General features: G+C 43.1%; 1 protein-coding gene across 2 annotated transcripts in view; it reads right to left on the bottom strand.

The window, feature by feature from the left end:
• Positions 1–1,936: 1,936 nt before the first annotated feature.
• runx3 (RUNX family transcription factor 3) overlaps positions 1,937–25,312 on the bottom strand; it is a 47,956-nt gene continuing 24,580 nt past the window's right edge. The window contains exons 6-8 of one of the 2 annotated variants that reach the window (XM_061063148.1): positions 15,376–15,522; positions 9,373–9,447; positions 1,937–5,075 (exon numbers count right to left, since the gene is read on the bottom strand). In XM_061063148.1, coding sequence (XP_060919131.1) covers positions 4,594–5,075; positions 9,373–9,447; positions 15,376–15,522 — 704 coding nt within the window. In that variant the 3' untranslated portion in view covers positions 1,937–4,593. The remainder of the gene's footprint in view (positions 5,076–9,372; positions 9,448–15,375; positions 15,523–25,312) is intronic. The other variant, XM_061063149.1, reaches the window with a different exon arrangement.

The following is a 25,312-nucleotide window of genomic DNA, read 5'->3' as shown; positions in this document are numbered from 1 at the left end:
TTCTCTCTCTCTCTCTCTCTCTCTGTCTGACTCTCATTTGAATTTATAAATAGTGCTTTAATCTTAAGATCTTCAGATAAAGTTCGGACAATGCTCGATTGCAAGAAAAGAACATCAGATCCAGATCTGCTGTTCATCAGAGCAAATGATTTACCCAACAAAGTATTTGTCTTCAATGATTTTCATTGTTTTTAGATTTTTCTTTTTCAGTGACATCCACGGTCATTCTTCCCGTTCTCTTTATATTTCATCCACTTAAAAAGCAATTTTCTCTGTTGTCTTGTAAACCAATTCTCTATGCCTTTGACTACAATGAAATCCAGACAGGCAGCCTCATCTAGGAAAAAGTCCCCCCCCTCTTTCCAGGAGAGTTACAATTTTCTGAAGAGGAACATTATAACAGAGCAGAGAGAAGATGAAAAAAACCTCAGCTTGGATCATGTATGCCCATGACAAAGACACCAGAATACCAGATGAGCGCTTCTCTGCTCCCCACATGTGAACTAGAGAGCGGGTCTCTCAGAGTGTGTGAAGACAGCTGGAAAATTCCCCTGTGCCCGGTCTAATTGAAAGCTTATCATCTTTTCTTTGTGCTTCCTGAGCGATAGGGGATCAGCGAGGAGAGGTTCATAGAGCTGCTCTCTGATGAGACCTGGAAGAGTTAGGGAATGTTTAATACGATGCTGATCCGTCACATGCTCACGCTGTGAAGTGGTGCTCAGGATTGGTAGGTGGAGGATGGTGTGAGTTCTGTCAGCAGGGGGATTGTGCGTGTGTGAGTTCCTTGTGCGTGTGTGGAAATGCTTTGAGTGCACTGATTTAATTGAATACAGTGTGTATCAAGGCTGTGTGTGCGACCTGAGGCTTTTGTTGTTCTGCCAAAACTGCCCCCATAGAAGGCCTGATGCAGACACAGCAGCAGCCATCCAGACAGAAACAAAGAATGGAAGTGAAAGAGAAGAAAGGATAAAAGAGACAAGAAACGAGTAAAAAATACAGGAGAGTTTAACCATGGAAGTAAAGCAGTGATCAACTAAAAGGAGAAACATCAAAACAGTAAGAAGTGAAAGCCCTTTCATGGTACATCAACAGGTGGCATTAGTTTAGGAGAAAATAATTGTTGGTATTAAATTTCAGGTTAACCACACAAGACATCTGAAATCAGACCACCCTACAAGGTACCACCTCAAGTGTTGAATTGTGTTCTTAGCTTCAAATGAGCCAAACAGTTTTCATTAGAGCTGAATAAATTAACAACCACATAGCTGGTAAAAAGACGTCTGACATTCCAAACTTGTCCTTCATTGTTTCTAACAAGTGACAACTTGCAGACGTGCGCTAACATGGAGGCTGTCAGGGTGGTGTTGGATTCCTGAGCTGTGCTTTATTTACGCTCTGGGTACCACCGTGTTGACAGCTGAGGCATTTTTGAAGCCAGGGAAACTACCAATACACTGCTGGGGTTGCGTGATGGAGGCACTGGTATTGACAGCGTTTTCTGTATGAGGCTGAAGAAGAAGTTAGGAAAACAGAAATTGCTGTATCAGGATGTGATGGCGTGAAATAAGGTCCAGTGATTTCCCAATGTCTATCAGCTGATGTGATGGCAGCTCTCAGGAGGTGAATCATACCCTTCACCTCCATGTTAATTGTTTTCTTTCTCTACCCCAGTTAAACTATAAAAGACCACCAATCCAGACCTCCAAGCATTTAGTCTCCAAATTAGAGAACTCCCATGATATGCAATTGTTGTTATAGAAAATTGAATATGGTCTATGAATGATGACCCTAAAATCTGATAATAGTGGGATTTTCAGAATAGCGCAGAGGGCACATTATTTTTTACCTGAAAGAAAAATCATGCATTTCTTTAACTCTTTCCTGGAGTTCATTTACTAATATCTCTTTGAATGAAAAGCTGTTATGAGGACAAAAGTGAGACAAGTTTTTTTTTTAATTAAAATGATTAAAAACTACATTATCCGCAAACTTTACAAGCACTCAATATGGAAGAATTAACAATATCATTTCATACATAGATGAGATTTTTAAATTAACATATCAGTATCAGGTGTACATGCTTTGAGCATAAGTGAAATCAAAGGAACAAGACACATCAACATTTTGGTATATGAAAAGGAAAAAAAGGCATATTGTAAAGAGAAACATGGAGGAAAAAAGTAACATTGTGCTCTTGAATCCAGTATACAATTAAATGAAACTTAGTTGTACATTTGGGTTCCTAGTTTTGCATAAAGAATGATTTTCAGAGATCAGTCAAGACAGGAGTTACGTACCTCACATCGTTCCCAGCATTAACATTCTGACAGTATTACAGGCAGTTCTTTGGTTTTCTTTTAAAGGAACCACACAGATATCAGTACACATGTGGTTCCTCTAGCTGCATGGTTTATTTTTTTGCCTATAATAAAGTACCTCATACCTCTACCTTATAAAGGCTCCAGAGAAACATGCTTTTCCTCTAAAACAACATGTAAAGAGGAACGAGACGCTGATACACATTGTTGAAACAGGGAGATAAGGTCTGTATGTATGTAAGATCTACAAAACACTTTGCATATTTATTTGTACCTGAGCTGTAAATGCAAGCCTTTTTGGATCACTATTCACTTTTGTAGTAGAATCTTACTTTCTTCTTGTCAAAGACCATTAACACCGGCTGTCACTGCCTTTTAAATCTCCTATACCCAGGTTATCATTGCAGATGTATGAATTAGTGGCAGAGCCTTGGCCCTTGGCACTGATGATCAGTATATTAAAGTTGAAAAGACAGAACCAGGGCTATAAACACTTCAAAGCACTCACTGATTATCCAGAACAAAGGAGCCCATGCACAACAAGGGGAGGTTTTTTTTTGTAATTGCCCTTGGTGTTGTAAGAAGATATCACTTTAACCCCTCCTCCTTCTGCCATCCCTTCATCCTCATACTCTTCCTCCTCCAGGGCTCACATGTGTAACTGCAGAGAAAAGGCCCTCCAGACAGCAGGAATATACACACCTGTGGTGTGGGAATGCAGGTCTCATCATTTTAAACATATTTTGCATATTAATACAGATGAAATGGCGTGTGCCTAATCAGGAAATCTAAACCTTATGGTGGAGAATTTATCAGGGACACTTAAAGGACACACTAAGTGTGTTTTGGCCATACATTTGAAGGCATTTCGACTATTAAGTATGGAACGTTTTCTAATAACTGTTAATACAAAACCAAAAAGAAGACAAAGAATATGTTCAATCATAGTGCAAAAATTAAGCAAATGGCTTATTTAGAAATGGAGGCAATTTTGGAAATAGTTTAAAAGATTACAGCTCTAGATCCTCAATCTATTAAACAGAAATTGTTTGGCATGGTTCATTAGAAATACAGGTTTTTAGTGCATCAAAGCTACATTGGAAGACAATATAATTACATTAAAAAGTATTTTTTTTATAATTTAGAAGCAATATATTACACAAAATCCAAATTTATGCTCAACAACAAAATATGGTATATATACTGTAAATGTATATTAAAAGGAAGGGTAGAGAGAAATGCTTTAGGATTGTGGGTATATGCACACATTCCCTCACAATTTGGCTCAAATAAATATAAGTAAACTGTCATCCAGTTACAGAATGCCATATAAGGACTTTTCTTTCAAAAAAGGGCTTAAATAAAGAAGAATAAAGAGGAAGTAAAAAGATGACGAAACAGGATTGAAATATTCCTGCGAGGAAGAACCAATAATCAACCCACTGTGTTACATTCCTCAAACCATCAGCTCTTGTCCTGTTGAAACTCAATACACTGAGGACACAGAAATGGAGAATGAACTCCTTAAACGTGTAAGTTCTAACAGATTCAATGCTTTTCTTTCAAACATGCAGCACTGGCATTGAAACATCCACTGCCTACCATAGCACCAAAGGCTGATGTTTTCATTTGGTTAATAAATTAGGCAATAGGTACAGAAAGTACTTAAAGCACCTAAAACTGCCCTGTAATCAACTGATGACAAAAACACTATTTTGTCTATATTTCATGTTTTTACAGAAATTAAAGCTTAAAAGGCACAATAGCTTCAGCAGTAGAGCCATGCTTTGGAAAGATGTCAGTGTCACTTGATCATTCAGTGAGCAGCTGCTCCTCTCCAGGTACCAAGTGAGTTGGATCAGTCTGAAGAGTCTGTCTGAAGAATGTCTGTTGTGTTTTTTCCCCCCATTCATTGGCCATTGGATTGATCATACAGCCATTGTCTTTTGTCTTTAATGCATACCTGTTTACACCAGACAGGTGAGGATGAACATAATCTCAACTTTTATGGCTATTATAGTCATTTAAGAGTACAGGTAGCACAGTGCAGGAACTTACTCAATATTTACAAAATACGCAGAAGTCTTGAGAGAGTTGGTAAAATGTAGAAAGTCTTTAAAGCGAGTGCCAGAGAAATAAAAGTCAAACATGCAACATTTTCTCTATGTCTGTTTGTTTTTCTTTTCTTTTAATGATCATCTTTTTTGTTCATCATTCTCATTACTTTTCCTCCCTCACTTCTCCTGAACCCTTCAATTGTCTAGTTGTCTGTCAGTCAGTAAGGCCTCCAGACGGACTCATCCAAACGGCCTGAAGCGCTCATAGCAGTGGGGGAGTTGCTGTGGCTCCCGTCAGCCTCCACCCCCTCGTTCTGGTTGTTCAGGCCCGGGTTCATCAGGCTGTTGGTCCCTCCTGTGCCCCCAGCCCCTGAGCAGGACAGCAGTCGGGTGGGGGAGCGCTCTCCCCCGGTGTTTCCAGGTGCCACCATGGAGAACTGGTAAGACCCTGAGCCTGTGCCGTAATACAGGTAGGAGTTGGACTGGAAGTTCTGGCTTTGGTTGTTTGAGTAGGGGGGTGGCAGGTAGGTGTGGTATCTAGAAGATGCTGACATGCTGAGGCCGCTGATGCCTGTGCTGGAGGTGTTGGCGGAGTAGGGAAAGGCCCCGGGATAGTGCATGCGAGGGTCTGAGAAGCGTGGGTCGGTCAGTGGTGAGAGAGATGGAAAGCTGGTCCTTTGTTGGAAGAGGTCTGTAGTCCCTGTTGGCAGAAACAAGAAACAAAGTTTTGAAGAGATATCAAGATTTTGGACGCTGATAAAAAAAAAAAAACTGCTGTGATAATGAAACAAGGAGCCCAGAGATTTATCATGTTCTTTCATTTTGAAAAACGACTTCATGGACAGAAAAACTCCACCAAACCCACAATTCTGAGCTCAGATTTCCCATGATATGCCTGGCCATGGAAATGTTTTCTCAAAATAATGAACTGAGACTTTCTTTCCTTAAAACAGTCATCGAACACTGACAGCACATCAACCCACAGCCCCATGCACAGGACTGAAGTATGAAGAGGCCCCCTTGCCATGGCTCTTTCACCTCCCTTCTAAAGAAGGGCGACTTACTTATTCTATCTTTTTGCGGAGCAATGAAAAGAGTCATTGTAGCTGCTGAGGGGTGCTTTATATAAACAGTGATGGCTTGTTGTGCTGTTGTGCAACTCATCACAAGTCATACTCTACAGAAGTAGACGGTCACAATCAGAGGTAGACAGAGAAGGAGAATGAAGGGAGGGAAGGAAGGAAGGAAGGAGGGAGGGAGGGTGGGAAGAAAGAAAAACAAAGGAAAACTATGTTTTTTTTATGAGAATATCCCTTAAAAGTAATGTGAATCACAGTTTAGGACCTGTCAGAGTGAACCACACAGAGTACTCTCACAGGTAACAGAGCAGTGTGAACGCAGCTGTAAGGACTTCAATTTCACTGCGTACTTTCTAATTTAAGCAGCTGGCAAAGAGGAAATAGAAATATTGCTTGAGGGCTTGACTTGGCAGTTTGCTTCTCTGAGATTGGGGGCCTGTACTGTCACCAAGCTGGGCCGCTAAGTCAAACACCATATTGCCCCCTACCCTTAAAAGTATTATAGGTGGCTTATATATCCTGAGCTTCAGATATAAGCCCATTCAGCCCATAGCTGTATTATGTTTGTTAAACAATATAGAATTTGTTGGTAAGAGTAATTGTCCTTCAGAGGTGTGAAAATGAAATCCTTGCTTGGCAGGTTAAGCATGTCTCTGCACTCATGACACATATTTTATAAGAAGGTAAGGTGGCCAGTAGCCAAACTGAAATACTCTGTAGCTGTAAACGCCCTTCACCTGGTGGTACAGCACAATGTCTGTTCATCACACCTACTGTAATGTCAACATACAGTATGCTCTGCACACCTGCTGCTTGTACACATACACTCACATCTCATTCCAGGGTTATTTGTTTGTCCGCATGTGTGCCCACATGACTAGAAGTGTAAAATGGGGATTTGGATGGCAGAGAAAAGAGGGCTTGTATTTGAGAAATAGCAAGCGTTTGCACGCCACAGCCCTGAGGGGGGAGAATGCCAAGCTTGCGTGCCACAGTCTTGTTCAAATGTCTTTTCCCTATGTCTGGAGGACAGGGTCCATTTTCAACTACAAGAAAGTCTCCTTTTGCTATTTCCATGGCCCCTGCTATGCTACATTTTTTTCAACAACACATTTCTGCAGTTGAATTTCCTCTCATCTTTTTGGGATGAGGGGGTTTGGGAGGGTAGGGGGGAGGGGGGAGGGTGTTTCTTTTTCCAGAGTCTACCAGGCACCGGAGTCGGGCTGCATATCTGATTTCACGCGAGGAAAATCCAAGCTCTCAGCTGCTGTTGATTCGGGTGAAGTGGAGTTGGCCCACTAATACCTACTGGACTCCCAAAAAGCTTTGCTTTCTCTCTCTCTCTCTCTCTCTCTCGCTCTCTCTCTGTTTGTCCTTTCCTCTCTGGTCCGTGCTAAATTTAGGCTTCAGGGTGAAGTTGGGGAGGGGATGTGTGGCGTGGGGACTTGAGGGCTCTGGCTGCGGCAGCCCACCCTGCACATGATCTCGATTTAATTTAAGTTGGTGGAAATGTGTCGTCCAAACTGCGGTGGGGATCGACTCCTGTGTTCTGTCAGGGGAAACTCGACTGGACACTTATCACAACACCTTAATGGGCTTGTGCAACATCAAGCTCTTGGCTCTAAGCCAGGAGGAGCCTGCTACCACCTTAAACTCTGTACAGAACAGTAGCTCCCTCTGGAGGAGAGGGCTGAACAAACTGCTTTGTAATTTAGAAGTTAAGCTTTGGAGTCTGCTTTTTTTACTTTTTAACCATGTTGCATACCTTACTCTATCCCCACCCTCCCCCACCCAGTATAAGTACAGGCTTTGCTGTTGTGGCTGTGGTAACTGTGGTGTATCTTTGGCAGAGAGGGTCTTCCTAACTGAGCCTTGTAGTAGCTGCCTGTAACCTCTGCGGCCCAAAACCACACATGATCTCCATTAGGCTCATCTGAAATGTGTTGACTAAATTGCAGGGACAGGAGAGGGGATGGACCCCAGAGGGCTAGCTGGCAAAGTCTGCTGTCTGTGAAGTTCCCAGTCTATGAAGCGGGTAGCTGAGAATCAGGGCTTTTATAGAGAACATAGTGTTCCAGCAGTCTCTCTTCTCCTCTAGCTTTGAAGCACAGCTCCACACACTTATTTAATTCAGCAACACCAATGGTGGAGTCCTCCCCCTCCTTTCTGCTAAGCTCAAGAAGTCCACTAGTCCACAGTCAAGCGTGTAACCCAGATATGACAGGAGGTTTGCTTTATTTGCATATGGGAGAAACTGATTTTGGTTGTTAACATAAGGACAAGTTTGAGGCGGTCACGTCTGTGTGTGTAATTGTGTTCAGCGTTATGTGTGTGTATGTGTTTGTGTCCACATGTGGTGACTGGCGATGGGGAGATGCAAATCCAGGCGCTCACCTGTGAAATGTTTATTCAGGCTTGATGCAAACCGTGACTGCCAGCGCTGAGGGAATGGTGTCTCAGGCAAATAAGTGGAGGGAAGGAAAAGAGAGAGTGCAAACCCTGGTGCGTTGACCAGCTTCATAAAGACATGTGATGAAGTGAAATATATTTTCTGATCTTCTCCCTTTATATCATGCCTAAAGAAGCAGAGCTGCACTGAAATGACTGTAGAGAGCTTGTTTTCATTTGCTGACTGGTTTTTGGTATTCCGAGCACAGGACGCCATCAGGACGAGCAGTCGCTGATAACAGGTCGATGTTGACAAAGCAACACATAATGCCCGAGCAGATCTGCTGTGAGGCAGGCGAAAGAATAGGAGACCCAAATGAACACAAATGATCTCCAGGTGTTTTTTTAAGCGACAAGGCTTTGAGGCCTGAGCATCATGTTGAATGCAAATAATAATCACCTCTGTGCTGTGGCATCATGGTCAACAGCCCCAAAGCCTCATCCATGTTAGGCATATCATCAAGTGAGCACAGAGGATTTTGCATGTCCCCAACATGTGTTAGATCAAGGTTAAAGGAAGTTTGTGATAACAAAAAAAGGTGAGATTTTCCTAATGCATCAACACAATAGGTGCCATGACGAATACGTTTGCTAAGTAAATCCATTCTATTAGAGATATGATACTTCCTTATGAAGTCAACGACGTGTTCTGTTCTTTGCTGACCCTACACCATGTGAACTGTTATTGTAAGGATAAAGCTTAGAGTCCACAAAGCATCATCATGTATAACATTGACTCTTGTAAATGTTCTTTATGGTCTGGATTTTCTTTTTTGTAACATCACTTTGACTTTCTAGTTCTGCTGTGTGTCTGAATGTTTGTCCTCATCACAGTATGAGTGGATGACTCAGCATGTCTGGTGTGGTGTGGTGTGATGGTTTTTGGGTCAGGGAAGGATATGAGACTGAGGGGGCTGTTGGGCAGCAGCAAAGATCCAAATTGCCAAAAACATAAATGAAAGGGAGAGTTGGTGGGAGGAATGGAAGGAGAAGTCTGAAGGCAGTGTAGTGATGTTCAAGGAATGTCCTGGGGTGTTGGAGGGCACTACAGGCGACACGAAACAGACTCCATAATTGTCACAACGCAATTGGCACACCCTGAGCTTTACGCATTTTACCCGCCTCTCCTCTTCAGTATTAAGTTTTGGATGTTTCAATTTCAGTGTGTCAAATGAAAAATCTGTTTCTTTGTAAATCTTCAGTTCGTTCTGGGATGTTATCAAAATATAACCCATTTGAAAGGTGTGATATGTCTTTGGCAGTCATGAGAGCCAGATTATCTTGATCTAAAAAAAATGTTCTTATTCACACACAAAGTAAGTTCTTTCTTCAAATTCATATTAAACTAGGGGTCGGCCTGGAGCTAAGCGTAAAGTAAGAGAATTATAGAAAGTCTTAAAAACCAAAACATTACACAGAAGTTGATTCTGTAGTTCAACAGTAGGGAAGATTGACATTGCAATGTCTCACCTGGCCATGGTCTTAAGTCCTCCTCCACCTTGCATGTCTTTAAAGCTGGGGTGTCCATTTGCTCCTGCCACAGGGCTAGAGTAACACAAACAAAACAAAAAGTCAATACGAGAATATACTAACAAAGCCAGTGGAGAAATTCCGTTTGTAGGAATGCAACATTTAAGTCCTTATCTGGCGCATGGTAAGGTTTGGGTTGTATTTGTGAGAAAGTGACTGACTGTGTCAGAGAAATCTTAGGCATGGTCTAAAAACTTGTCAACATGTCTTGACATCTGGCAGATTTGAGATACCTTCCTGTCACAGGTTGGCCTCTGCTGACTGAGCACTAGAGACTGGGAAGAGGAGGGGTGGTTTTCTCACCAGAGTGAGACCAGTATTGGAAAAACATGCTTGATGGGTGCAAGGGAGATATTTTTGGGTCCTTCAGGCGAGACACTGCAGGGGCAGCACAGACCTGTGAAGTGCAGGACACTTGCAAGCCTGTCCAGACAAGCTGTCAGGAAGCGAAGGAGGGTCGGGGACATACTGGCCCAACGCGTGGGACCCTGCTTCACACTCATCAACCACACCGCAGGAGGGCTGACACAGACAGGGGCTGTTTGCTCTGGGTCTGAGATGATGCAGTTGTTACAAGACATCTTGCACGGAGCTCTGTTGACATGGGCAGTCTCAGCACATTGGTTGCACAGAAGTACTGGGAAGAGTACTGTTTTTCCTCAGATGTACATGAAAACAATATTTCCATTTCTGTGAAGGACAGAATTATGCTAATATTATACAACCCCTTGTATTTTTTTTTTCTTATGATGATCTGCCTCTAATGATAACAGCAGTCGACCATGTAGTATCACTAGGACTCTGCGCCCTGCTGTTTGGATTCCGCAATATACTTAACTCCAAACCTCCTACAGTGGCAATTAGGACTAAGACTGATGCCAGAAGCAAAGAGGGGGTGGGCTGGGCTGTTCACCTATAGCCGCAGTGGACCCAGCATGTGTAAGATCTGTGCTTCCCCTGGAGCTCCTCCACTTCCAGTGCAAAGGCCCAAATCAGCACTCAGTCACCAAGAGGTCCTGCACTATGCCTCACAATGGCAAATTCTTACACATAAATGGCCTTATTCAGAGAGGCTTCCAAGCAGCTGGTGCGATTCGCTCAAGAAAATAAACATTTCCTTCAAATATTTTGATTGGCCAGCAGACAACGTCAATACCAGAGGCACAGATTACCCCTGTTAATAAGGGGTACAGCCCCCTGGGCGGAGCTGAGGAGTGTGTAAGGCCGGCGTCGAAACGGGAAGAAGCAGCGACTGCATTACTAGTAAGAGCTTTGGGTTGGTGCCAGTGTAGTTTTGGGGAGGACACAAATAAACACATGGACTGCGTTTGAACTGAATGAGTAGATGAAAGGGGTAGCTGAAAAGATGTTTGAGCCAAAATGGCATCTATCCTCGTGACTCCGGATCCAGCAACGCCTCTGAGACATGTAATGCGCCTGCCGAAATGAAGCGTGTCATTGAGACACAGTGAATGCTGGTCCTTGTGCTGGCTTCCTGTTTCGCTTAGGCCTTAGGCGTCGCAATGGGGAGAGAATGTAAGAGAGCAAGCAAGAGAGAAAGAAAGACGCCAGCGAGGGAAGAAGAGAGAAAGAGCGTGTTAGAGAGGGGAGGAACATGGCCTTGGCTCAGCGATGTGGGACATTTGATACGTCTTTTGAGCCCTCACTTATAACGTGAGCGAAAACAAACACATGGACTGAAAAATCCCATGTTCTCTTTGAGAGCTCGTCGTCCTTCCACTCCACCCTTTCCCCCACATTCAATAGAGACTGTTCATGGCACACATGTCGTTTCTGTAATTGCTGAAAAGTAAAACTCAGCCAGACTCTGATGTGAAATTAAAACTTACACAAACAGTTGAGTCTGGGAAAAAAAACCTACTCTAACTTCTCTTTTTCATTCCTTTTTCTTACCTAGGAGGCAGCTTCAAAAGATTCTTTTTTTTTGTTGAAGAACAAAAACATTTTCAGTTTGAATTAATCATCTCAGGGTCAATAGAAAAGTGTAACCACAAGTGAAACTTTCAGGCACCATAACAAATAAACTCTGTGGTGGCCATTGACATATTATGTAAATAGTGCAGCGAAGGAGTAAAACAGAGTGTCTGAAAAAGTGGTTCAAATTCCTGCTCATTTGGTTGTATTGGCCTCAGAGGGCCGGCTTCCTGCCTGGGTTTGGCAGAATCAGCATGAAACCCAACCAGCGTGACGGTTATACTCAAAGGTCCACACCACAGCTACCTGACGGTGCTAATTTCCTGTCTCACTCTTGCTTCTAATTGGCTGATCATGTCATTCTTGATGTGTGAATTAGTACGCCGTGGCAGTTGCGATGTTCAGCCTAAAACCTGGGGGGGCAGCCAGCTTGTTTATGTGGAGTAAACAGTGTGGTTACTGTGGAGAAGGTGGGAGGAGCACCGCTGCATTAGGTTGGTCCTCCATCAAACAAGACTTTCTCAAGTTAAGTCCAGTCCAGCGGCCGCAGCCTAAACATACTGAGCAAAAGGGCCAAAGCACAGCTGCAGCAAATGTGTGTCAGTCGTGCGGGAGGAAGCCTGAGGTAACACCATTTGTAAAAGTCTCATTAATAGAAGTGTTTTTTTGTTTTTTTTTATGAAATTTGAATGACGAATGCTGAGTATATTTAAATAGTTAAGTATGTAATATATAATTTCTGTGAGATTATTCTTATGTTTTCAATAACATAACCACTATGGCCACACATTCACACAGACAGGCACACTGTCACACAGCCACACACACACTTTTGGGCCCTCATCAAAGCGTTGAGCACTTGACTTGATGGCGGAACGTTATGCTACTATCTCATATTCATCTTCAGAGAAGAACACACAGGTGTTGGAAGAAATAACATGTTGAATGATACCACCTCAAAAGTGCCCTTGACTCATTTTTGGATGATTAAGTTGCCTCTGTATTTCTTTTCCCCTTTCTTACTGTTAAAACACATTTAAGATCAAAAAAGCTGCTTTCGTCTCGGCTGTCAGAGGCTGTGCCAGGGGCTTGTTGAGTTTTGTCTACATTTCAAGTCGAGCACAGGTAGAACTTGATCTGTTTTCTATCATGCATTTTAGGAAATCAAAAGTTCAATGTCTGCTTTTCTTAAGAGTAAAAATAACTGCACATATAATATAAATGCATTATCCAAAATTTAAAGTATTAACCACTTCTTGCATTAGATAGACACAAAAAAACTGCCACCCACAGACACCGATAATGTACACGTTCCTCACTTGAGGTTTTGAAAACCAGAATAACAATTTAGTACTTGCTTGTTTGAGTGTCAGATTTGCTTGACTGTACTAGTTGAACCATGTGTTTTCACACACGCACGCTTGCACACACACACATTAACACACACACACACACACACACACAAACAGAAACAGACACAAACTCCCTCCGCCCTTGCTAAGAATCATTCCACATGTCTAGCAGGCTTACCTGTGGCCACAAAAGAACAAAAACAAGCAGCGAATGCAGTGTCTGCCAGCATGCAGGAATCCTGTCACTGCACGCACTGTAATGAGCTCTTAATTATCCTGTCTGTCTGGGGCACTAACAGAGAACTTACAACACTAGCTGAGTTGTGTATGTGTGTCTTGTATTTTCAATGTGCCTATGGTGCAATCGTATGCATGTTTGTATGTCTGTGTGACTTCAAAATCCAGAGGAACATGAAGCAGATGTCTGGAGACGCGTTTTGTTGACAAGAAAAACTGAGACAGTATTTCATAGCACAGACAACAAATGAAGCAAGGAGGCTTTAGTCGGAGATGACACTTCGCTTCTTATTTAGTCGTCTTCAAGAAGCAAAATGCAAGGTTACAGACGTGGATAATGGAAAACATCTTTTGTAACAGCGAGACGGGAATCCATTTAATTATAACGTGTTGATGGGCGATCCATCACCCAGTAATTCTCAAACAAACAGGCCCTGGGATTTAAAGTATCTACAAAATACAACAGTGTCTGGCATGGCTGCCAAAGCAGAGCGAGTGTGCTGTTGATATGTAAACAGCTCCCTGTGTCTCTGAATGGGATTTATTACATCAAGTGTATTTTTGTTTGAGCTTTCCTTGTAAATCTGTAGTGTTGCTGTCTTTGTGTGATCCTACAGATACGGGAGTGCTGTGTGTGATGTCCGCCGCCACATACATTTCCAGTCTGCTGCTCAGACACTACAACTGATAGACGAAGTGGGAGGGAGAAAGGCCCTCTGCTCTGTTATTTAATTATTTTACCACTCTTGCCCTGCGGTATGCCGTCATGATGGTAATACCACAGATTAAGGTGTGTGGTTTTTACAGCCCTTCCCCTCGTCTGTCTCACTCACACACGACTTATAGACGGCCTCCAGACACTGGCGGCTGTAACGTGAAGCTCCAGGCCTTCACCGTCTCTGACAGATCCAACTGATGTTAATGTGTTGTGTCTGCTCACGTAGTATGTACTGTACGTGTGTGTGTGTTGCAACATCACAGCCCTTTGATGCCTGACAAGTCTGTGACGTCCTAATTCCTGCCCTAATCCTGTGCAAGGCAGAGGGGAGCAGAGCAAAGAGCTGCTCTTCTGCCGTCTGGACCAAGTCTGTACACCGCTCCCGGGCTCTCCAAGTCTGCCCTCAGAAACCTACAGCTCCCTTAGCCGGAGGCATTGTTTTTTCATTCACAAACAACCTAAAATCGACCCTTTAAAACATCAGAAGTTTTTTTCTCACAGTGACTGTATTGTGTTTATTTTCAGCAGAACCAGTCTGTAATGTTTAAAAATGGCTGTCTTGTTCTTTCCTCGGTACAAGCTGTGCAAGTACAAGTGAAAATCAATATTAACAGTAAGTAAAACATGGGGAAACAGGGTAAGAGACGCTGTGTTTTCCACAGTCAGCTGTTAGATAGGCCCAAACTGGTGACTCACTCAGTGCTGGCTAAGCTAAGCACAAGGCCAAACACAAGAGAATGGCAGTGAGACACACTGAGTTCCACCCACACACATCCCAGATCTCTAAACAAGCCCTCCTGTACCCAGAAACACGCTGATACAAAGGTAATGACATTCATTAGTTAGCATGAGAACTAGAGAGTGGGTTGGAGAGGGGGGCACACAATGTGTTTGTCTATTTGTGTATGTTGTGGTGTGTGCGTGTGTGTGTGTGTGTGTGTGTGTGTGTGTGTGTGTGTGTGTGTGTGTGTGTGTGTGTGTGTGTGTGTGCGCGGGCATGTGTGTGTGTGTGTGTGTGTGTTTAGTCTGCGTGCTTCCAGACATGGCATCCTGTTAAAAAGGCTCTGACATATGACGGAGATTGAACACTCATCCTCACTACAGCCATCACCCACGCAGCTGTCCACAGCACACACACACACATGCACACCTCAGTCTGTCGCCCCCCCCCCCCCCCCTTGCTCTGCACATTCAACGCGCCTGAGAGTGACGTGATTGCCAAGGTAACAGGCGGCTGTTAAATTCCGACGGTTGTGTAGTGTGCGGTGTGCGGAGGCCAGCTTCAGCATCCAGGCCAAGCTGGGTTGGCAGTACCAACCATGCCACCTGGCCACAGACTCAACCCTGCACACTGTGAGGCCTGGACCCGCCAACGCAGGTTATGCAGGGACAGATATGACATGAGCTACCCATTGGATTGCCAACACATACGAGCTCCCTGATTAGTAGAACAAAATTGGAAAGCGCTCCCCCAGCTCTGGAAAGCCACATGAAGAGCTCTTGACTTGTTTTTAAATGTGGGTGAAGGGCATGTTGATTTGTATTAGAGATAACGTCTCCTCTGTTCAATGAATAAGAACATGTTTGTTTAGTTCAAATAGTTTACCTCTAGAAATGGTGGTTAATGAGAGCTGATTGGGCAGTGTTGTGGTTGTTGTGGAATGTTGGTTGTTTGTGGTTTTAAGTGTCAGGGTGCCTCACCTTGTGTTGTGCTGAGGTGGGTTTGATGAATGGGACGGGGTTGGTTGTTTACAGGGCCTATTCGCATACTGCGCTGGTAGCGCTCAATCTCTGACAGCCTGTCCGAGAACTGCATCTTCTGGGAATCTTCTATCTTCACTCTGTGCCCTGAAACAGCAACATGAAGGAGATTGTTAAAAGAGAAATCAAGGACTTACAAAACTACCAGTTACTTACACAACCATGAAAATGGTACATAAGGCACGTCATATTTCATAGCACAAAAACTAAACGTCATAATGGAGTCAGGCAGCTGTACATCCCCATTATAGAACTTTCTCTCTTCCAGTCTAAACGATAACTATTGTAAAATGGACTCCTTGGACTGTGAAGACCATCAATATCCTCCTTTGTAATTCAAAACCACACACTCAGAATGAAACTATTCAAGGGGGTAGAGGACGCTTTCACCGTGTTTTCAGCTACCAAATACAAAAATATTATTTGAATGTTAGTAGACCTTGAAATATATTGGCTAGACACTAAGTGTTACCCAAGCTGCACCTGCAGTTGTGTCATCAGCAGATAACAACAGCATAAGTAGTAGAAAATGAATGCCTAAGGAACACTGTTTTCCCAAAACCTAAGGTCTAATAATAAACTATGAATGGTACAAGCATTTATATGAAATGGCAACATGATCTTATCTTGCAACCTTGTTATAAAACACAAGAAATAGTGAGTAGATCTACCCCTCTCACCACTCCTCTGAAAAACACCCACAGACACACACTCAAGTCTTACTGACACAGCACTTAGTCAGAAGAAAATACCCAGACAAGGATACCGAACCATATAGTCATCAGTTTTAAACGAAGCAGATAAAAATGAGTGAAAAGAAACACAGAAAAGGAGCTTTTGTAGGGATGTGTGTGGGTGTGTGTGTGGGGGGGGGGGGGGGGGGGGGGAATTAACTCAGAGGAAGTGAATGTTGTCGGTTGCATCTCTGTTATCCAGACCCAGCAAACTAACCAACACACTAAGTGCCCTCATCACTCTGATATCCCGTTCAGGGAGATGGTAAGAAGAAAAACCTCTGATCATGCCTTTCATGTAGACACAGACATGTACTCAGACATGTTTAAACTCCCATGTTCTCTCACACACATACAGGTGCACACACATGCACACGCTCTACATGTGAACACATCTTAAATGTCAGATGCGAGTCCGGATGAGGGCTATGCCTCTAATGGGAGGAAGGGATTTTAATGTAACTATCAATGCACCAAAACTGTGTGTGAACCGGCATATATACATTCTGTGGTTTTCTCCCTGGCATCTCTACAGAGTAGCCTAATGTGAAGTAATGGCTGGATTTGAATATTTTATCACTATATAAAGGGGGCAAGGCAGACGGACCAATATGGATTTTGCCCGTCCCTTCTCTCCACTGACCCATGGGCAATATATCTTCCCTCTGAGGCTGACCCATGGGTAAAGTTTCCTCTCGTTTACCGCTCTGTCCATTTGTTTGTGCCCACCAACTCCCCTCCATCCTCTCTTTAGAACCTATATAGAAATATCTCACATTGACGGCCCACGACACATGCATACAGATGCTTAAAGAGATTACAGGCGCCCATTTATGAACGTACAGTGTCTGACTGCGTGCAAGGCCTGAAATTCAAACCCCAGATGTCCAAAGTCAAGTGCAGCAAGACTTTACTTAGCGCTATTGATAACAGTTGTATTGCACTTAACATGAGAAAATAGAGGAAGGTTCTGTTTTACCTGTCTGTCTGAGAGGCTGTTCTGTTGTCTAATGCTATAAGGAGATTGGACACAAAATGTGTACGGGATGAAACCAACTGACAAACCAGTTTGCTTTGTGCCGCTCAGGAACACATCTTTGGCAAAGACAAACATTGGCACACAGTCAGTAGTATCTTTTTTATTCACAGTCATATGTGACCAGTCTTGCCTTCTCTATAAACTGCGATGGAAGGAATGAATGAATGTGTCTTCTCTCTCTCCCTCCCTCTCTCTCACACACACACACACACACACACACACATACGCACATACACACACACACACACACACACACACACACACAGCGCCAGGTCTAGGCTACATCACCGACATAGACACTGCGGCTACTGTCTGTTCCAGGCCAGAGCAGGGGCGGTCAGGGGAAGCAGCCCTCCAAATATAGCCCCTATTTGTGTCCTTATGTAGTTATTAAGAGATTTACACCACCTCAAACGTCTGAGGTCAGGGAAATGATACATCCCACTGCTCTCTGGTTGGAAAAAACAGAGACAGGGGGGAAAAAAGATAATTGGTTAGTTTATTTTGCCAATGGTGGTCCAAGATGAACCGGCTTGCTCTTTAGGGATGAAAGTGATCATTCAGCTCCCCCCAAACACACACACACACACACACACACACACACACACACACACACACACACACACACACACACACACACACACACACACATATTCTGACACCACACACACACTTGAGCCTAGCTGTGGATCCAGTGGTCTGATTCCAGTTGGCAGGGACATACTGTGTTTAGTGACACACTGTTCAGGGCTTCCAGTAGGGGGTTTTGTGAGGTTAAATTTGTGGGGGAGCAGTGACTTCATGTAATGAGGCCTGGAGCTCATTTAACCCCGGGCCCACTGTTGCTGTTAACACACATTATCAACGAGGAGACAGCTTTCAAACTGTCTGTTTTTCTCTCTGCCTGTGAGTCTTCAGTAGTGAATTTCCTCTTATCTTTTTTAAATGATACTTTGTTTGGAGTTTTAAATGTAGCTTCTTTCATTTTACTACTACTACTACTACTGTTGAGTTTTTGCCTGTTTATATCTCCCCTCACATTTCCTCTGGTTTAAAGGAAAGCGGTTGAGTGAACCAGACTGAATGGACATGTATCTCCCACTTAAACCTTGTGTTAATGTTCGCTCTTTGGCCAGTTGACACTGCCTGAAGCCACAGTGTGTGTGCTGTGACCGCCAACATTTGATTTCTAGTTGTCAGTGCAGGGGGCCAGAAGGTACTGGTCCTGGACACCATCCCCATTTTAGAGGGGTTTCTGTGGTTGGATGAATATTTAATGTGTCAGGGTGCACTTAGGAGAAAATGCCCTTGTTTTTCTCTCTATGATATCATAACCACAAGATAGAGCTGGGAGATGGGGGCCAATGCACACATGAGGCCTAAACAGCAGCGCTCAATATGCACCAAGAGTCGAAATGGATGGTAAAGGTAGTAGATTTACTAGCCTCCTTTCAGAGTAGCGGTTGCTTCATCTGAAAGCATTATGGAAGTCTATGAAGAACAAATAAAATGGTGGATATAAAATGTCTGGTATTAACAATGTACTGAGAGGCTGTTTTGAAGGAATGGGTGTGCCGTACTCAGCCTTGCTTTGTTTTATCTGCATGTGTATCTTTTTATTTCCTGAAGGTGTTTATCGTCACTGCAGAATACCTTGAGATGTTGCTTTGCCTTTTCGCTTTGACGCACATGGTGAAGTGTAAGTGATTTGAAAAAGTGTGAAGTCTTCAGGAAGTTACACCTGGTGATCTAAAACCTGACCACTCTGGCCAATCTTTCCCAGCCTTCCCTTCACAATGCCAGTATCAATTCAACAATGAGAAAGTGTTTGCTCAGTGAGGTGACAGTAAGGCCTGAAATACCAATGACACATCTGAATGATCACCCAACAAGACATGTTTCCTTCCTTCATTCCTCTCATGTTTCATCTCCTGTCTTCTCCCCTCCCTCTCTCTGTCTGTTTGTGTACGTCTCCGTTGAAAGAAAGAACATATGTTCCCTTCCAAAGGGAGACACATTAAACACAAGCTCATTTTAGTGAAGTGCTGAGCACTTTTTCAGGGGCAAACTGAAACTCTATCTACACGGCAAAGGGCAATACGTGCTTTGGACCTGGCCCAAGTCTGCACTGAATATATTTGAAGTGTAAATATTTGTATTGAACGTATAAATGGACTTGATAGGCCTCTGATAACAGATTGGAACTGACTGCAGGTAGCACACTCAATATTTAAAAATATGTCTGGACTGTAAAGACTATGTAAGTATGCTATAGGATTACATGCAAAAATATTTGGGTAGTGCAAAAGTGATGGTTATATGAAAGGTAGAGTTAAAGCAGCTGACTCAAAGAGGCGACAACATGTTTAAAAGAGCTTTTTGTTGATAATGTATCATCTTGAAAAACATCTAACATAACTCTGATGTAAGGAAAGCCCATGTTTGAACATATTGAAAGGTAAGTGGTGACAAGATGTGACAAGATCAGTCTCCTTATCAAACTTTTGAAACCCCACAGCGAGATGTGGGACGACCGTTGAACTTGTGTTGCAGCGTAGCCTACTTGCCTGCGAGCACACTTCCGTTTGCCCTCAACAGACACTGGGGGAGTTTCAACATCTGTTGAGCAAAGTCTTGTACACCTGTCATCCTCTTCCTCCTAACTAGCAGACCTGAACATTTTCGTTCCCACCCTGCTTCTTTCCACTGTTCTGTCTTATACTTCTCTTTTCAGTCTATTACTGGCACCATATAGCACAGTTCCAAAGTGTCTCTGCAGAAGTGTAGTCTGCACTGTGGTTCTCAGGGTTACCAATCACACTGTTGAGTATTTGCAGTGGGACGAATCAAAGTTCTTGTTTTGAGGCCGACCCAGAAGGATGTGGGTTTTACCCTTGGCTGGTGATTGTGGCTGTCTGGTCTGGGTCTAAATGACTTGATGCTTGCCACACACAGACATTGTTAAACTTTGCCCTCATTTACATAACTCTTGTAACACTTCAGTATAAATGCTTTTGGTTATACAACCAAATCATTACTGTGGATTGAATGGTCAGACTATTTATTTTGTAGTTGTCTAGTAGTTGTGTGTTAAAGTGTCTGATATAAACATGCTCTAAAAACAATGGCAAGAGTTTTTTTTTGTTTTTGTTTTTTTACAAAAAGCTTTATTCCATCTAAGCTCTTTGGAGAAGGTCAGCAAAAGTGTTGCATTCTTTTATCTGTCACTCAACCTCTCTGACCACAGCTGGGGGATCATCTGGGCCCTCGAGTCAGATGCACCAGTCTCTCTGGGGACATCAGCAGTGTGAAAATCCCCCTCGCACGACTGAAAACAAGCTTCTCAAGCGGAAGTTGCCACATGAGACTGTTTGAGCATAGAGCGCAGCCTTCCTTTTCTGATAAGGGTTGAAGTTCTTTTCGTGTGTGTTTTGTGTGTGTGTGTGAGAGTAATGTAGAGCAGAAGCAGTGCCGCACAAGGACACTGCCTTGCAGTGAGGCAGGTTGAGGCAGGCTAATGGAGTGAAGGGGTGCCAAAATAAGGCCCAATGCACCCGGATTCTCTCACAATATAGAAAGGCCCGTAGCACATAGAGAGTAATCATGCCTCTTTTGTCCTACCGTTCCAAACTGTGTGTGTGTGTGTGTGTGTGTGTGTGTGTGTGTGTGTGTGTGTGTGTGTGTGTGTATGTGTATGTGTGTGTGTGCACACATGTAAATGTATTATAGTAGGGAGTGGAGGCGTGTTAGGCTGATATGAGTGAGGCTTTTTTCAGGCCTTTTTGGCTGCTTGCCTGCAGACTTCATTTCCTAGTGCTGCTGCTACTTTTGCTTTTGCGTTGACGAGCAGGTCTGTTTGGCTACGGACGACAGATCATACTAAAACAATAAGCTGCTTCGAGTGTGTTATTTTAGCTCTAAATGTAAATGGTGACGATTGTCTGTATGTGTGCGTGTGTTTGCGTGAATGTGGTTGTCAGGTTGTTCTAAGCAGGGGGGAAAGGTGGGGACCTTGCAAGGCTGTGGGAAAGGAAAAGAAGATGCCGCTGACGCATAACATCAATGCAACGGCAACAGATGTGTCAAACGGCTTCGCGTTCACACCTCTGTGCATAATAGGTCACACACACTAATGTGCAACAAGCATACATTTTCATCGTGCACAAGAACACCCACAATCACAAAGTCACATAGAATACAATTGATAATCCTGGCGTGTTAAAAATGTGTGAAATGATGTGACATTTTTTATAATCTGTTGGCATGCACAACGCTTAATTTTCAGTATTTGTATTTTCTTGAAAGTTATCTTTGACTGCTTCAAAAGTGTTGAGGAAATTGTCCCATGCTTTTCTGTGATGTTTTCAGCCTATTCTGAAAAGCCCAACTTCCCTCTGTGTTTACCAAAGGATTACATCCTTCTCCGCTCTTGGAAGCAAAATAAAGATCTTCCTTCACCTATTATTTGTTCACTGTTCCTTACCATTAAGGCCTGAAGAAATAAATATCCAAAACCACAGGTTGGTAGTACACAGCATGTTTTCCAGTAACCAGCAGGTGCCTTCTTCCCACAAACCGCTCTCCCACTCCAACCCATCCCCACTGCCCCAACACAGAAAACGGTTTATTGTCATAATACAGTGGGCTAAAAAATATTCCTCCACTCATGGACCATTAACTTTTCTAAATGCAGAGTGGAACTTTTATTAAATTACAGCTGAAAGGTCGTAATGGCTCCCTCCTGTATGGGTCATTGTAAATAAGGAAGAGTGAGCACATACAGAGTAGGCATTTGACTTCCCTTCATAGGTAGGTAAACAGGAAAGACGCTTGGCTTCTGAGTTGAGAGGGGAGTGTGTAGGGGGTAGGTAAAGAGACAGCGAAAGAGTAAAGGCTGAGAAGCAGTATTGGCTGAGCTTGAGGAAACGTTTTCAGTAGCTCCCGCTGGTCTATCTGGCGTCAGTAAATATGAGGTGGAAATTTGTGTCTGAGTAGAAAATAAAATGCTTTTTACCCTGAAGCTTTTGTTCATGATTCTTGTAGTCATCAACTGGCCTGAGGACGAGACATTGCTCTGCCTTTTCCCTGTTTCAGAATGTTTGAAATGATGTTGGCGCAATATGCTGAAGAGGAGACGAGTAAAAGTGGCTGAAATAGGCTTATGTGCTTATATTTATTCTTTGTTTATACATGTTTCTTAGTTTTATGGAGGAATTAAAAAATTAGCCCTACTTTCACAGGAAATCCTAAATACAAAAGCCCAAGTGCGATTGCTAGCAGCTGTGTATGTGTGTGTGTGTGTGTGTGTGTGTGTGTGTGTGTGTGTGTGTGTATGTGTGTGTGTGTGTGTGTGTGTGTGCGTATGTGTGTGTGCGTGTGTGTGTGTGCGTGTGTGGGTGTTGTGTGTGAAGCCCTCACAGGGAGTTGGTCTCAAAGATGTGGTTATGGTTGCAGCAGTTTTCTATGAGCTTCAATCTTCGTCCTTTATTCTCCACCAACAAAATTTGATTTGAAAACAAATGCTTTCGTGTCTGTCCCATCTCCCCTTAATGGCTCCGACAGCAACAGTCTCGCATTCATTCATATCTAATTTAAAAAACGTATAAAAACGGCTCACAAAATAATTAACAGTGGTGTGTGACTACTAGTCCCTCATACTCAGACAAACCCTGCGTGACTACTGGAGGAAACGCTCCATCACAAGCCTCAGACCTCAGAATGTGGCGAGTGTTTTTCCCCAACACACAAAGTCCTCTCTGAAATCAGTCCAAACCTATTCAATGTGCACTGCTGCATTCCAGTGGATTTATCAGTTAACCAATATTTGCTCTACGTCTAATCACTGAGGCCAAGTCTGATGCGTCTGGAGTGACCCTAGGGAAGGGGAACGCCACAAGTCGCCGGCCTCCATTCAATGGAGACGCCTCAGAGTGTAATTTCTCTGAATAAGTCATAAAATACTCCTTTATCTGTTTCAATCTTTATGTCGATCAGACTATTTTCTCTCCAGCAGTATAAATGAAGTGGTCATGAGTTAGATTTCAGGGGCTAGCCACAATTTATGTTCATGTGCATCTGTGTGCATGCACACGCCACTATGTCTCCAGGTGACAGATCTAGGAGTCATGTTGAGCCTTTAGCAGTTAGGAAAGCACCCAGCATGAGACATATCACTGTTTTTTCCCCTCCCCTGGCACTGATACACCTGTAAGCCTTTCTTTCAAAGACACCCATCTCCATTTTCAAACATCAAAGTTGCCTTTGAGAGAGCAATTCGCACCAAGGCTGAGCCTTTCATGTGATTTGTGGAGCATGGGCGTGGCCCATGGGGCAGACTTAAAGAGATGGACGCACCTGGCAGGTGTATGAACTGAGCACGCACACGCAAATACATACGCATCAACACACATGCTATCTTTTTGTTGACTTTACAGAGGGACTGCAATATCACAGGAAAAATAACACAGCAAATGTCATTGTTTGTCTATTTGCATACTTTGTACAGTCTGTGTGCCAAATGCAAATAGAATCAACCCGCCGACTTCAACGTGCACCCCCGCCGCCCCGACTCCCCCCCACACCCGCCATTCTCCTACTAGAGCAGTATGAACACACCCAGCCAAGTAAACAGAGGCAACAAAACACGACAGCACTTGTGTGATTTCGATGGGTGTGTGGGCCTATTGGTGGGAAGGTGTGCAAGGCCTATGTGAGTGTATGCAGGTACTGTGTTGCATATACACTGTATAATTGTGTTAGTGGTTAGGGTGTATTCATGTGTATCATTTTCAACTTTTATCATTCAAATTGCCACTTTGACTTGACTGAGGAACCGTACGACATGCTTGCACTTCCTCAACAACTATCTCTTCTCTTTCTTTTCTCTCTTTTTTTTTTAAGTTGGATTTTGGGACTTTTTACCTTTATTGATAAAACAGCTGAAGAGACACAGGAAATGTTGGGAGAAGAGAGTGGGGAATGACATGCAGCAAAGGGCTGAGGTCCGATTCAAAACCCAAGGCTGCGATGACAACTATAGCCTCCATACATGGGGCGCACGACATAACCACTAGGTTATCCGGAGCCCCCCTACTTTGCTTATCTAACATGAACCCCTAAGGCTTTGACTGGAATTCAAAAAGATTGAAACTTTAAAAATATATTTAAACAATAAACACATATGTGATTACTTTCTTCTTTTAGCTGGACTGTGTGGTCAATTCTAACATGGTTTCAAATTTTGCTAGACCAGTCATATGTAGGTGTAATATTGTTTCTTGTCATTTGAACATATACACAGACTTAAATGGTCAGACTTCAACCTTGGAATAGGTTCTCAAATATTCACAAATAAATGTGTTTATCTTCATTTGAAAATCCTTTTGGCATCAAATGTTGCTCACTTTCTTTTTTTCAATGCTTTCAGGCTAATTATTATTTTGATTGTTTTTTTTTTTTTTAAGTAAAACAAAAAAAGAATACACCCCCTAACAGTAAAAACTATTTCGGAACATGGTTTCACAAGCTGAAAATATTTCAGGCCATTTTTGATATCTGACTGAGCTGACCTGTGGTGAGTTCATCTTTCTTTAAGGACTGATTTATTTCAGTTTGTGAGATACAGAAATACAAACTGTGCCCCCCTCCCGCTGCTCTCGTATATAAGTGACAGAGTGAGAATGGCACCAATATAGTTGTATGACTCATTGGTGAGAATAACCCACGTTTGTTTATGTGTGTTTGTGTGTGTGTGCGTGTGCGTGTGTGTGTCCTGTGTTGTGTTGCGTTTCTCTCTTTTAAGCTCAATATGTTCTCTCGTTTTGTTTAGATGTTGCTTTGTTGTCAGTGCTGCTGCACAGAGGTCAGGGAGAGTTTTTAGTTGCAACAGTTTTACCACAGCAAAAGTTTGATGGATAGATCAGGGGAGTGCTCATTTGTGTGTGTGTGTGTGTGTGTGTGTGTGTGTGTGTGTGTGTGTGTGTGTGTGTGTGTGTGTGTGTGTGTGTGTGTGTGTGTGTGTGTGTGTGTGTGTGTGTGGGTGTGTGTATGGGTGTGGGTGATTTGTATTTGTGTGGGGGGTTAGTAAGTTAGTTGGGTATGATGA

Source organism: Labrus mixtus, chromosome 18, assembly GCF_963584025.1.
Source record: "Labrus mixtus chromosome 18, fLabMix1.1, whole genome shotgun sequence".
Classification (NCBI taxonomy): domain Eukaryota; kingdom Metazoa; phylum Chordata; class Actinopteri; order Labriformes; family Labridae; genus Labrus; species Labrus mixtus.
This window is presented reverse-complemented; position numbering and strand designations above follow the sequence as displayed.